Here is a 13,611-nt window from a genome sequence, read left to right as displayed (position 1 = left end):
ACTGCATGGGCTGGGTTGCATTAAACTGCAGCACAGTATGATCTTCAGCTCTAGTCTGAGTCTGGGTAACAGAAGTCCTTTCTTAACTTGCTCAGTCCAGCACTGACTACCATCTGTTGTTTGCCTTTTCTTTGTCTAGGCCAATGCCCAAAGAATTCTACAAAAACTAGAAGATGTACAAGAAATGTTTGACAAGAGGCAAGTAAGTCTGAAGAAGCTGGCAGCCAAACAGACCCGGCCAGTACAACCTGTTGCCCCACATCCTGAATCTTCCCCAAAGCGAGCATCACCAAAGATTACCAGACCAGCAGTAGTAGGTAGGACGTGAACAGATGCTTTCAGACACACACCAATGTTTTGTCCGCACAGTCATGTTTAATTTTTGTTATCAGAATGAAAACTTGCATTTCATGTTCAGTGTCAGCTTTGTAGGCCCACCTGTTAAAAACGAATGTGAAATATCGGTCACTGCAAATGTACAAACAAGGGTGAATCAAAAAATAAACTTTGCTTTCTTAGGAGGATTAAGACAGCCAGTAGCCTGACCATTTTGCTTTCCAGGCTTACTATCACAATGTCACACAAATGTCCCTGTTGTTCTCCTGTGCTGCCCAACACTCATCCTTTCTCACCAAGGAAGATCATCTTCTGGTTACCATGCTGGTTTGACATCTGTACTTTTTTCCCCAAAACCATGCTAGCTGTGTTCTTAGCATATAGCTGCTACCTCAAGTTTCAGCTTCACTATCGGCTTAAGGCAAGCTGAGACCACAATGCTTTTGAAGAGGTTCTGCTCTGCTACCCACACATCCTCCAGCAATATGTTCCCCTCTTGCACTGTTGTTGGCAGTCAATTAGCTATATGACTATATATGAGCTGTGGTTCACCTTGAAAACTCGAATAAACTGACTGCAAAAATGTAGTAGTTAGTTTCCATTGCATGAGTTAGAAAAATGTAGGGAGCTCTGGAGATCACATAGCCCGATCACCTTCTCAAAGCAGCACTAACTTAAAATTGATCAGATCGTTCACTGCGTGGTCACGAGTGCTGAAGCAAAGGAAGTTGCAGAAAAATGGGGTTATGGGGTCAGTAGGTCAGAGCTAGTTAGTCCCTGTTAGCGGTAGTACAGTTTTAGAATGGCTTTCACCTATTGTGAAAGTGCATCTTCAGGCTGAAAGCTAGTCTTGCATTTCCGTTTATGCACGCAGTGTCCGTATTTGTGTTTCTTGAAGTTCTTTCCTGTCATTTTAGAGCACTTGCAGATTTTTGTAATTAAAATTTTGGTATAGATAGAACCTTAAAAAATAGTCACTAGTATATAAATGACAATGCTTTAAGTTTTTTGATTCTTGTTCATACAGCCAATCCAATATTATCAGCTCTTTCACAGCAAATCATGAGATGCTCCCTTGCTCTGACCCTTGCCTTGCAGTTCAGTGTTACACAACACAATACAGGATAACTGTGTGACGATTAGCCCCGATGTCCTGTTGCAAATTAACAGGTAGATGAAATTTATTTTAAAACGTTACTCCAGTTGTTCTCTGAGGAGATGCAAAGTGCAACCCAGTCCCGTTCAGACATCGATTAAGTAGACTATAGCATCTCATTCAGATTCTTTATGCATGAAGATGATCGACCTAGAGAACCTCCGTACAAAGAAATGGAAGTCTCTGACTATCTACAGCTTATCCTGGGTTTCAAAAACAGTTACTTTAACTGCCATGAACAGTACATGTGTATTTACATATGCTGTGTAATGGCATCCTTTGGGTATTATCCAATTGTCCACTACAAAGAGTTATACTTTGAATTTCCTGAGTGCCCTTTCCCTCAGAATGCAAAAGCACTTGGCAACTACTGGTAAGTATTTTAACCTCTCTTTTTTTTTCAGAAAGAAAAATGAAGCACAGATAAACTGAGTGATTCACCAAGGGGTTTCACAGTCTGAGTCTGAAATGTGGCTGAGAATAGAAACAGGGACACTGAGTCCTATTCCAAGCCTTGAAAATGAGACTGTGAAATTCTGTTCTTCTGGAAGCTACCCTCTTTTGGACTTTCCTCTGTACCCTTTCTTCACATTCACAGGATCAATGCAGAATCAGCATTTATTTATGGGGAGAATTTATTGAGCACCATCTTGGAAAAATGAAAGCGGCTAAGAGCACCTTCTTGAAATAGATACTGTAACTCATTGTTATTTGTTACCCAGGACATACCTGAATATTTCTAAAAGCTTGCAAAATAGAATATGGCAACAGGAAAATACAATGTTCCTATGCTGTGTACATATAAAGGCAGGCAAAGGCAATAAAATGTGGTAAGCAGAAAGGCTTTTGTCCCCAGGCAGCAGATGTAACAATACCGCAGCAGCATTGCAATGGTTGTCTGTGAAAGGAAAAAAAGTTGCATTTGTTCCAGAATAGATTTTGTTTTGTTTTCACTTGCTGACTCTCCATTTCCCTAACAAGGAGAGGTAGGGAAAATTCAATCCAGTTCGGTGTGCTGATGCAAAAATCTTAACAGATGAGAAGGCTCAGGCATGAAATCATAGAATCATAGAATACTTTTGGTTGGAAAGGACCTTTAAGATCATAAAGTCCAACCATTAACCTAACACTGCCAAGTCCACCACTAAACCATGTCCCTAAGCACCACATCTACACGTCTTTTAAATACCTTCAGGGATGGTGACTCCACCACTTCTCTGGGCATCCTGTTCCAATGCCCAGGAGACAGTAACTTCATTGTAACTGTGAGACTCTTCATTTTACATGGACATATAGAGAGGTGCATTCAGGCAGAGCTGATACCATGTATGAGAGAAAGGGCAGATTTTTATCAGTGAAATGACTCTGACTGTTTCTTATGTCTATGTCCTCCTGGTCTCTGGTGACTCTCGGCAAAGTCTTAGCTTAGTGAAGATCCAGAAAGGCAGCTCAGAGCTGCACTGCAAACTCTCCCTTACCCAATGCTTTTCTATGGGTCTGGAAATTTTGAAGTAAAATTTTAAATTAATCCCATTTTTCCTTGAAGCTTTCGGTTTCACAAATGAACTTGTAAATTTTTCAGGGACTGGCCTGTTCAACATTGAAAAACTAGTACTGGAATTATCATGATGCTCAAAAGTGCCAGCTGGACTTGGTGCACATTTTAGCTGTGGCAATCTGCTTAAATATTATTCACAGATCAACCCAGAAAACACAGAAAACCCTCTGCTGATCCTTTTATAATAAATACCTTGAAAATATACATAGTATATATGACACCCTATTTCAAGAACTCTGTTTTCTCACAGCAGAAGCTGCTCCAATACTGCTAATGGCTAAACTTGTCCTTGTGTGTGTTGAGAGGAAAGAACTGGCACTTGATGGGGAAGTGTCTTTGCTCTAGTTCACTTCTGAGGGCATCATTTTTGATGATTTGACTATGTATTTGTGGAGTGTCTTTCTGTACAAACTCGTTAACTGGAGTGAGTGGGAACAGGTCCACAAAGTCAAACCACACAGGCTAGTATTGCCCATAGGCTGTCAGGCACAGTAGGATGAGCCACAGAGCTGTAAATGATAATATAAGATACTAGGGATGACTATAGTTAGCATTTCTCTATTTTCATTTGCTTGTAATTCTCCCAAACTCTCACTCTTTGAAATGAAACTTTCCCAAAGGCTATCTTCAGCCTGACACTTTCTTGGAAAACTTCAGTAAAAAATGGTTTGCCCACCTCAGTGAACAAGGCTAGGAAAATTGTCTTGTTTTAGTTACCTTTGTGGCATGAGCTGGAACATGGCAGTACAAAATAGTTTTGTCCCTTCCTAAAGTGTCCAGATTTGGCAGAATTATAAGCACTTGGGGGGAAAAAAAAATCTCAGCTTGTACAAGTTCATTAGGTATGAACTTGCTACAGTTTGGCTCCTATAGCCTCATTTCTTCTGTTGTCAGCAAAAATCTTTGGAACTCAGAGACAAAATAGTTTCTTATCCCCTGCACTGCTTCTTCCCTTACAGTATGATCTTGCAGCAGCTTAAGCCCTTCTTAATGCAGGACTGTCATAGTCTCCCTTTCTCCTCTCCTCTTTGCTCAGCACAGCAATGTGTTTGTGACTCTGCTTTCCCTCAGTACTTACAGTCAGGTAACTAGTGGGAACAAAGGAGGGAACTGAAAAATGTTGCTGTGGAGGGTTTTTTTGCTTTATTTTGGCTAGGTTAGCTCCTCCTCATCCAGTTCCATAAACAGAAGTGCTGACAAAAAAGGAGACAGAAGTGTGTGGCCAGAGGTTGGGAGGAAAGGGAGAACTGTAGCAGACCCAGTTTAGATGGGTTTCAACTGTTCTGGAGTCACCCCTGAAACTGTAACTACTTACTGCTGCTGTGCAGTAGGTTTAAAGGTTTCAACCCTGTTAAAAACCCACGTGGGTGTTATTGTGATTCAACTTAGTGCAATTTGAGGGGTTTTGTTTTTAATAACTTCTGCAATTCCATAAAGCAATCCACATTGAAAGAGCAGTGAAAGACTGAAATCAGAATTGCTGGGTGGAGCATGTGCTCCTGAACATGTGGAGTGACATATAATACTCAGTAACCAGAAAATTCAGTCCTAAAAATGTCACATTGGTCTCCCAGAGTAGTGTATTCTCTTTTGATCTTTATCTATGGAACTTGGAGATCTCAGTGTGGTTGATAACAGCCTGTTACCTCTGAGAAATGTTGTGAAAACAACTCAGGAAATACTTATAAAGCACTTGAATTGTAAAAAAGACCATTAGAAAAAAGACAATTATTTTCAGAGCAGGGATTGAAATAGCATATGGATAGTAAGGCTCTGGGCCCCCACTGAGAAATACAGATAAATCAAAATAGTGAATAGCTGCTCATGAATTTAGTGGGTTTTGATTTCATGCACTGAATGAGGCAAGGATTCTTAGAGGGTGTGAACGAAGGAAGATGCCTTAGCAGAAAAGGGGCAAAATGAGGGTTGCATGTGTAGCTTTGCTTCTGGCATCTCCTGTCTTCTAAATGCTATAAAATATTCACTTAGGGACTTCTGTGCAACATAAATGTAAAATACAGGAGCAGAGATGTCAAAATTTCTGTGAGCTTATTAAGCAAATAACATGTTTAACAGCACATTGTGCATACAAAATCCATGACTCACCCTACAAGCATCTTAGAGGGCCAACTTGGAACATGAAATTCGTATGTGGGAACACAGCTGGAGCCTTTTCAGTTCTTTAAATAATAAAAATTAAACTGGTTCCATCTCGGTTAAATGTGTACGACTGCTCATTGGATCCATTCCAGCATTCCTCGCAGTCACTAATGCGTAACACTCACTCAGTAATAACATCTGGACAGAGGATAAAAGAACACCTTGCAAGAGTCTGGGGATGTGTGCAGGAGAAGATGAGCTGACTCAGAAAAGATGGTGCATGTGATTTTCATTAATGGTTTTGGGAAACCATCAGTTTCTATAGTTCAAGATATTTCTATAAACGAAGTAGAGGAAAGGAAAAGATGCTTTCAATTTTGCGGCTCACAGTTGGGCAAGTCTGAGGAAACCAAGTAGTACGTCTCCTTACAGAATAATATTCCACATACAGGAGCCTCACCCTATGCTGCTTATATGGGCAGATTTTCAGGGGCCTCGACAGCAATTTTGCTAGAGCAAAGTACTCTAGATTATATTGCCTAAGAATGGAAAAGTATTAAGTCATTAAATGATAAATCTTAGATGCTCTGGTGTTTCTTTAGCTGCCTAAGCATGCTGGTTTTGTCATCACCAGCATTCAAAACCACTATTAAGTCATTAATTATCTTCAAACTCATGTTCCTGTGGGACAGCATGAGCTGCAAGCCCCAATAAACAGTTTAGCAGACTAGTTGTTTCCATGCCTGTTCTTGCCAAAGGACTTTCTGATTTATCTGTAGGTGGTTAGTGAGAATGCACGAACTCTCCCACAGAAAACATTTGGGGAAGCATGTGGTTGGGAAATTCACACAAGACCTGAACATAAGCATGGTACTTATTTGAGGGGGGGCTTTGAATGTCTTGCAAGTGCTGAGTGTGTGTCATAACCCTTGACTACAGTCTGTGTCTCTTGCTAGCTAATGAGTTACACTAGCAGGAGAAAACTTGAGGCCAGTTACCCTGGTGGACTACTTCAGCTGTCTCTGAGCACCTAGGAGCTGCACACAGTTCTGTTTGTGCCTCACTTTTTCATGCAGCCCCCCCCACTTTGTGAGAAATAAACTCCTGAGACATGGTGCCTGTGCCCTGCCATGCAGGAGCAGGGTGGGGAAATGGGTGAAAGCATAGCCTTTCCCCACAGGCAGCACAGCACGTTGTCCTCAATGAATTTTTTTCAATCATGGTGTGGTAGAGAGACTGCAAAGGAACATTGAGCACATGAGTCTATGTCCTTTCCTAGCAGCTTTAGGGACAGCACAGACCTCATTACCACTTGATGTAGGCCAGGTAATAAAACAGTAATTCCATAGTTATCATGCAACTTGATCATTAAAAAATAGTAAGCAGTAGTAAAGCCTCATAGGAGAAGTACAGTGGTGCTCCAGGTGAATGCAAGTGATTGATAGACCCAAACTCTGCTTTACTGTAAATATGCCTGCAATAGAAAGTTTACCTCTGCATACAATGCCTTTCAACAATATTTGCTTTAAAAGCTGCATCAAGCGATTTAAAATATTAATGAGTTCAACATGAAATCTTCATTACTCATTATCCAGGGGAGTACTGTGGAACAATAGGATGAAAACAATCTTGAAACCACGCAGACCTTAGACTGTTTATAGATATTTACAGTTTCCCTTTGTTCCTGTGCCTTTGTTCTTTGAGTAGATAGTTGAACACTATTACTTTCAGCTTCCTCAGCAGTACAGTACAGTAATGACCTTGAAACAGCCAACTGTACTGAATTTTTTAAGGGAGTTTCCTTATAAAATACTTCTAGTTCCACAGTAATTAGTGCAATAATAATTGGCAGGTATTTTGGCTGTTTCTTTCTAAATTACTCCAGAAACTACTTAAATGTAGTGACATGCAGCAGTCTCTGAATATGGGCCAGTCAGTAACTTAAAAATACTCTGGAGCGTAACCAAAACCAGATTGCTTCCTGTTTTCAATTCATTTCTGGGTCAAACTGGAAGGGGAAAGTTTGCTGTGTCAATCTGAATCAAATTCACCCCTGAAATACAAGCAGTTGGATTTGACTGCTTGCTTATCTTGTATCTGCCTCCTTCTTTCTGAAATATGTCATACTGATGAAACCAAGACTAAACTAGTAAACTTGACCTGAGTAATTTGCTGCCGGATCAAGGAGCATCTGCACTTGGGCTTTCTGTGAATGTGCCATCTTTCACTTAAACTGTGCAGTGCTCTCTTTCCTGGATCACCTGGAGCTGTCCCAGTTTTTAAATTGTGATCCAGACATCAAAATCATAACTGATTTCCACGTTTTCTGCCAACTGCTTTCAGCCAGGATTTTCACACCACTATTAACCATCCCTTCAAGCTAGAAAGTTTTCTGATTAATGAACAGGTCAAACACCTTGGTATTGCTGACCATGCTATTTTAAACAAAAGTTCTCATGTTTCCTAAAGTTATTTCCTTTGCTTCCATTCCTTTTAATAACATATCCAGCATATATAAAACTTGGGAATTAGCTTTGTAGAGCAATCCAATGGACTGAACTCAAATTTAGATAGGGTAACTAGACATTGGCAGCATATCTGGGGTATTCAGGAGTGCCTGGTAAGTGCCTGGGGAAGAGCATGAAACAATGTCTTGGTTTTCTTTAATTGAATCAGGATTTTTGTGATCAAGTCTGAGATATTTTTTTTTATGCTGATTTTTCAAGGTATAAATAGGATATAGTTGGGAGAAGCTCCAGGAGATAATATTGTTCAGTGTGATAGGTATGATCACAGCCTGTATCTTGTCAAGACTGCGGTAGATGAGAATTTAAGGCTAAATAGAATCTTCAGGATGCATTAGTAGGGAAAAGAGTGAATTTGTTGATGCTTGTAACGACTTTACTCAGGGATTCATGGGGAAAAACATTAAAGGGCCTGTTTGAAAATTTATCAAATAGTTGATGAAGGTTGGTATTCTGGTTTTGCCAATGGTAGAAATCATACTACCTGCTGATTAGAAAGGTACGAAGAACTTTTTGACAATAAGGACAAATAACTTATATTTGCGGCATCTTGCCTTTTTTTTTTCCCCCTCTTGTTTTCAAAATGTCAGTACACCATTTTTTGGGTGAAATAACAATACCTTTGCGAGAAGAACTACAACTTCATGAAAAGCTTTCTTTGGGATGGGAAAAAGGCATCTGCTGAAAGTAGTGCTGAAAATCAAAACAAATCCCCTGCCGTATATTCTGAAAGAGAGTGATTGAAGAACCAAATTGAGTAGACATTTGCATTTCAGCTCAGTCCTGGGAACCATAAGAATCTGCTACTGGTCAATTATAGCTGCTGGTGGCTGCCAGACTTTGCAGTTATTTTTGAAGAAACTTTCTAATATGGAGTCATTGTGAGGAAGCAATAGGCATGAAATGGACATTGCCAAGTCTTCATGTCATTCAGCATGGAATAAAAACAGGAAGATCTAGGAATGAGTTGGAGAGAAGCTGCTTTAATTAATTCTCTTCCCAACTGCATGATAAAGCAGTTGAAAAGACACAGGGTAGAAGAAATGACAGCTTGTTATTGTTGTCTATGAAACTGATATGTTGTCTTTTTAACTGTGTATAATTTGGGGTGTTTCTGTTTTTTTCTTTTTTTTTTTTTTACTACATTAGAAGAATTTAATAACAAGGGCATTTGAAAATTTGTTAATGTCCTCCCCACTCAAAGATGTCTGCATCTTTTTTATCGCATCCCTCAGCTTCTCCCAGAGAAGAAAAATAAACTTATTTGTGACAACCAGGAGTCTCAATACCTCAAAACATTAAACTTGGTGAAACCATCTTAAACAGAATGTTACTGGATGCATTTGCAAACACCAGCTTTTATTTTTTGAAAAGTTCTTGTTCAATTAGAAAGTCTTCCCAGAATAAAACTAAAAAGGACCTAATCTCAGAATTGCAACAATTTTGTTCTTTGTTGCCTGACCCAGATTCTTTCATCATTTCATCTGGTATTCATATTTGGTTTTACCATGACATGCATGGTCTCCTGTATCAATTCGGCAACTAATAAAAAGGAGAGCACTGTTTGCCTTGTACTTATATAACATGCACAGTGAACTCATTATCAATTTAAAACAAAGATACAAACTGCAACAGAGAGATTATTTTCTACTCAAGCCACATGTGTGATTCATCTTCTCACAGCTCATTCTAAACTTTTTCTTTGAACAGCAGTCTCAGGATAAGTGGTTAAGGATGATTCTCTAGTAGCATTAGATGGCTCACAGTCAGCTGTGGTTTACAGAGCTTGCAAGGCCCAACAAACTTGACATGACAGAGCATATTCTGAAATAATTTCCTCAGATACACTGTCATTACATACATGGTCACAGTGACTTGTTGAACACCTGTATGATTACTCTTTTGAGACTTGTTCATGTGATGAAACCTCACAGGGAACAATCCTTTATAATCAGACATTAGCAAACCATTACTAGAACCAAAATTTTCTTTCTTTGGGAACCCACACAAGGAACAACACCTGAGCTGAAAAACTATGCAAGTGAAAATTACCCAACTGTTGATACAGGTGGCTAACATTTACCTGAGCTACCCTAAAGATGTTTGCCAGAGAGGAAGCCAAACCAAAGTAGTCATTACAGCGTGGAGCTGTAGGTGCCAATTTGAGACACAGAGGAGCACCAAACAACATAGCCCATCCCTTGTGCCAGTTGGTCCTTCACCACTCCAGCCACAATTCAGTTCTCTAAACAAGCTCTCAGTTACCACTGATGTGACAGGATCTTTGCTCATTGCTTTTATTAGGAAGTAGGATTTCAACTTCTAGCACACATTTTCTCATGTTACTTTCTTTTTGACTCCTTCAGCTACCAACAGGAGGTCCACAGAAATTTCCTGCCCTCCAAAGACCATTTCTGAAGTAGAGTTATCAAAAAAGAAAAACATTAAGAAGACTAAAGGTGGAATTAAGGTAGGAGTATCTGCATTTTGCGGACATCCCATATTGTGAGAGAACTCAAAACAATATAATATATGTTTATATATATTTATACTTGGACTTAAAAAATTGAACAATTACAAGTTAATTCTCTGCTAAGCATTTTTTTTACACGTCACATTGCAGTTTGAAAGTTACTCAGATGATAATGTTAAAAAAGATTTATGCTTATGTACATGGAAAAACAAGTTACACTGAAGTAGAAATCACTTTCAAAGGATGCAAGGTGGAGGGTATGTCCAACAATAATACAATAAAGTTCATCCAAAGTGCCTGTCCTTCCTTATAGCATATGAACTATTTTGTTTCTAAAACTGAAATCTTATTCCAGCTCCTCTACAGTTGTGTTATATTCAGGGTTTTACAAAGTTATAAATTCAATGCAAAGGGGGAAAGACTAGACATATAATACTTAAAAATCAACAAACCAACAAAGCAAGCAACAAAAAAACAAAGAAAAATTCCACTGTTACCTGTTGATGCATGGGCAAGTAAAGTTCAGGGAAACGTATTTTGCTTTTATGTCTCTATGATAAGATTTGTTGCATTATTGTTTCTGCAGCAAGATTCTGTTTAGGACTTTTTGGACATCCTTATCCTTTCCTCCCTATTCACAAGCCTTACAGCATTTAAAATCCCTGCCCTTACAGCAGAGTCGTTTGTTTGAGCTGTAGAGACTGTCTGGGATAACAAGCTATCAAGACAGCCATTTGGTCCTCTTTGAGTATTTTAAGACTGGAAACAGAAGGATCCAGAAACTTCATTCATCTGCAATTCCTGTAACTACAATTTCATTTGCCCTAGCTGGCTGAAATAGCCAGAGACCAGACTTCTTTTTTCTGCTGTTAAATTCAAGTAATGCCACATTTCTCTTATTTGAAATGTTTAGGTTTAGACCATGTAAACACCCCTGTGAAAGAGAGAGGAATACCACTGAAGTTGTATTTTGACTGGCCTGTGCGCAAGTGTTTTGTAACTTTGCCAGCATCCCCTTTAGTTACAAGTTTACCAAAAATAAGACAAAAATCAAACTTATGCAGTGCCATTAAGTTTAATGCACTGCATTAAACCACCTTTTAAATAATAACATCCCTTTGCCATAATTTTCTTTCATCTTCCCTGCATTAAGATTCATATTATCAGCTCTTTAGGGCAGCATATCATTAGAATGGTAAAAAAAAAATGCAATTTAAGGTATGTTTTGAGAATGAAAAAAATAAGAAAGGGCCCTGACTGTGTTGGGGGAAATAATACAACTAATATTCAGAAAAGAATAGCAAAAGAAGCTGGGTAGTGTGGGAGAAAGGTATGATCTTGATTTGGCTGCCTCGTGAAAGTGTGACGAAAACAGCAAGTAGCCCATTTCACACTGTTCATCAGTTTGCAGGCAGAAGAGGAAGGGAATAAGCTTTGTCAGTACATGTCTAGGGGAAAGAAATACCCAACCTAAAATAGGTTATATACAAGGGAAAGGAGACTAGCCCCTGCAGTTGCAGTTGTTAACTTTTTCATCGTTCATTAGTTATTTTAAAGGTGAGTGCTATATGATAACATAGCCAGTAACAGAGATCACATTTTATGATGGAAGTTCTCTGGATGTTTTCCAGTTTAGTCCATTATTATTGAAGGTATTCTTAAAAGAAGCATTTTGGACTTTCCAATTTTTAAATGAGTAATTCACAGAACGAAACTCTGACATTAGCACTTCTCACACCAGTAACAGCCACACATGGATGTGCTACTTCGGCCTAAATATCCAAAACCAATTTAATCCTGTTGGCGCAGAAATTCCACACAGATCAGAACTAGTGGTTTTGGGGTTTTGTTTGTTTTGTTTTTTTGGGGGGCGGGGGGGCGAATGGGAATATTTAGGGGGGAGAAGGGGAGAAATAGTGTTACCCTGAGGCACAAAAAGCTAAAAATGTATCAATTGTCTACCTGGCACAACTCTATGATTTAATTTTAACTTTTGATATAATGCAAACTACTTAAACCCAACTCTTCTGCTATCCATAACCTTGACTTGCTCATACATTTGACCGGTATTTCCCTAAAGCTGAAAAGCAAAAATTAAATTCAGTCCATTTTCTGATACGGCCAAAACAGCCTACAACTTCAGCAAGAAGCACAGAATAAAATCTAGTTATCAGCAGGAACATACAGCTGGTCTCACCTTTGTCTAAACTCACAGAACTAACTTTGGAGTTAGTCTTATTGTCATCAGTAATGCTGGTAATCAGTTGCATTCCTCCCACACAGTTAGGTACATGCAACAACATGGTACAGGCTTTATAAAAACATCCATTCATTCATTTTTAAATCTACTTTTCAAGACTACAGTGCAAATTATGCCCCCTCTCCTTCCTTCCCATTGTGGCTATAAAATTTGTTTGTATTTTATTTGTGCTGATAATAGTTCAGGTGAGGAGAGTTTATTAATGGATTCCATCATCATCATCACCAACCAGCTAAGTAATTTAGCTGTGTAGACTATAAGACAGACTGTTTTCCCTAGAATCAGCCCTTAAAAATGAAAGTGCTCAGGAACTTAAAAGACTCTACTGGAGTTTAGATATTGGCTTGGATTAACTGCAAACTCAGCAGCCGAGTTGTTTTACTGAATTTGAAGAGATTGCCTTTGAGGAAGCCCAAGCAGTGCTTGGTACTTTTAAAGCTGCAGGCAAAAGGAGGAAAAGCCTCCTTAAACTTGCCTGGAGCACACTTGAAATGATCCAACTCCGCAAGACTGGACAAGGAAGTAGGTTAATGTTTACCAAAATATTACGTAAAAAGCCCCAGTCCATTTCAACCTGGGGACAGCCCTTGCACATACACACTGTGCTCGGTATTCGAGAGTATGCGCTGTCTTACATCATACTGCCACTAGTACAAAGACACTTCTCAGAGGCACAAGACCTGTTCCCTAGACTTCTCCATAGGGCACTGTACAAAGAACTCTGAAAATGTGAAGTCTTTGGACTAGCTTCAGGCAGGAAACAAAAAAAAAAAATAGTATTTCAAAGTCTAAGGAACGGACTGTCACACCTGTAATTATCTACATAAGGAGATTATGTTCTTCCACCATAGAAAGTGAATTAAGACACTGCCTGGAGTCAAGAATGCCTCCCATGTCAATGCTGAGCAAAGAAGTAGAAAAATAGAGGAGGTATTCTTGATTTACAAAATGGACATCTAGAATTCAATTATTTTAACTTGTCCAGTGACTTACTAGACTAGGTAGGATCTGGTTTTTATCCTTTTAAAGTTCTCTAAATAAAAGCATCATCAATTAAGGATTTTCACTTTTAATGTGTCCTTTTTATTCAGATTGAAGTGATGCATGAAGCTAGTCAAGGAGGATCTAGCAGAGTCCTGGTGATGAGTGAAAGTGATGAGAACTTGTCAACAAGGAGGAGGTAAGGCTGCACATGAGCCAGTA

The 13,611-nt window shown here is 39.1% G+C and overlaps 1 protein-coding gene across 1 annotated transcript in view; it reads left to right on the top strand.

The window, feature by feature from the left end:
- The window catches only part of MCF2L2 (MCF.2 cell line derived transforming sequence-like 2), a 150,180-nt gene that overhangs the window by 50,590 nt on the left and 85,979 nt on the right, over positions 1-13,611 (top strand). Inside the window, exons 13-15 of the mRNA XM_068405762.1 lie at positions 140-317; positions 10,042-10,145; positions 13,500-13,588. Of these exons, the coding sequence (XP_068261863.1) occupies positions 140-317; positions 10,042-10,145; positions 13,500-13,588 (371 nt within the window). The remainder of the gene's footprint in view (positions 1-139; positions 318-10,041; positions 10,146-13,499; positions 13,589-13,611) is intronic.

Source organism: Nyctibius grandis, chromosome 8 (genome assembly GCF_013368605.1).
Source record: "Nyctibius grandis isolate bNycGra1 chromosome 8, bNycGra1.pri, whole genome shotgun sequence".
Classification (NCBI taxonomy): Eukaryota; Metazoa; Chordata; class Aves; order Nyctibiiformes; family Nyctibiidae; genus Nyctibius; species Nyctibius grandis.
The sequence above is the reverse complement of the archived record's forward strand: the minus strand, read 5'-3'. Positions and strand labels throughout refer to the sequence as shown.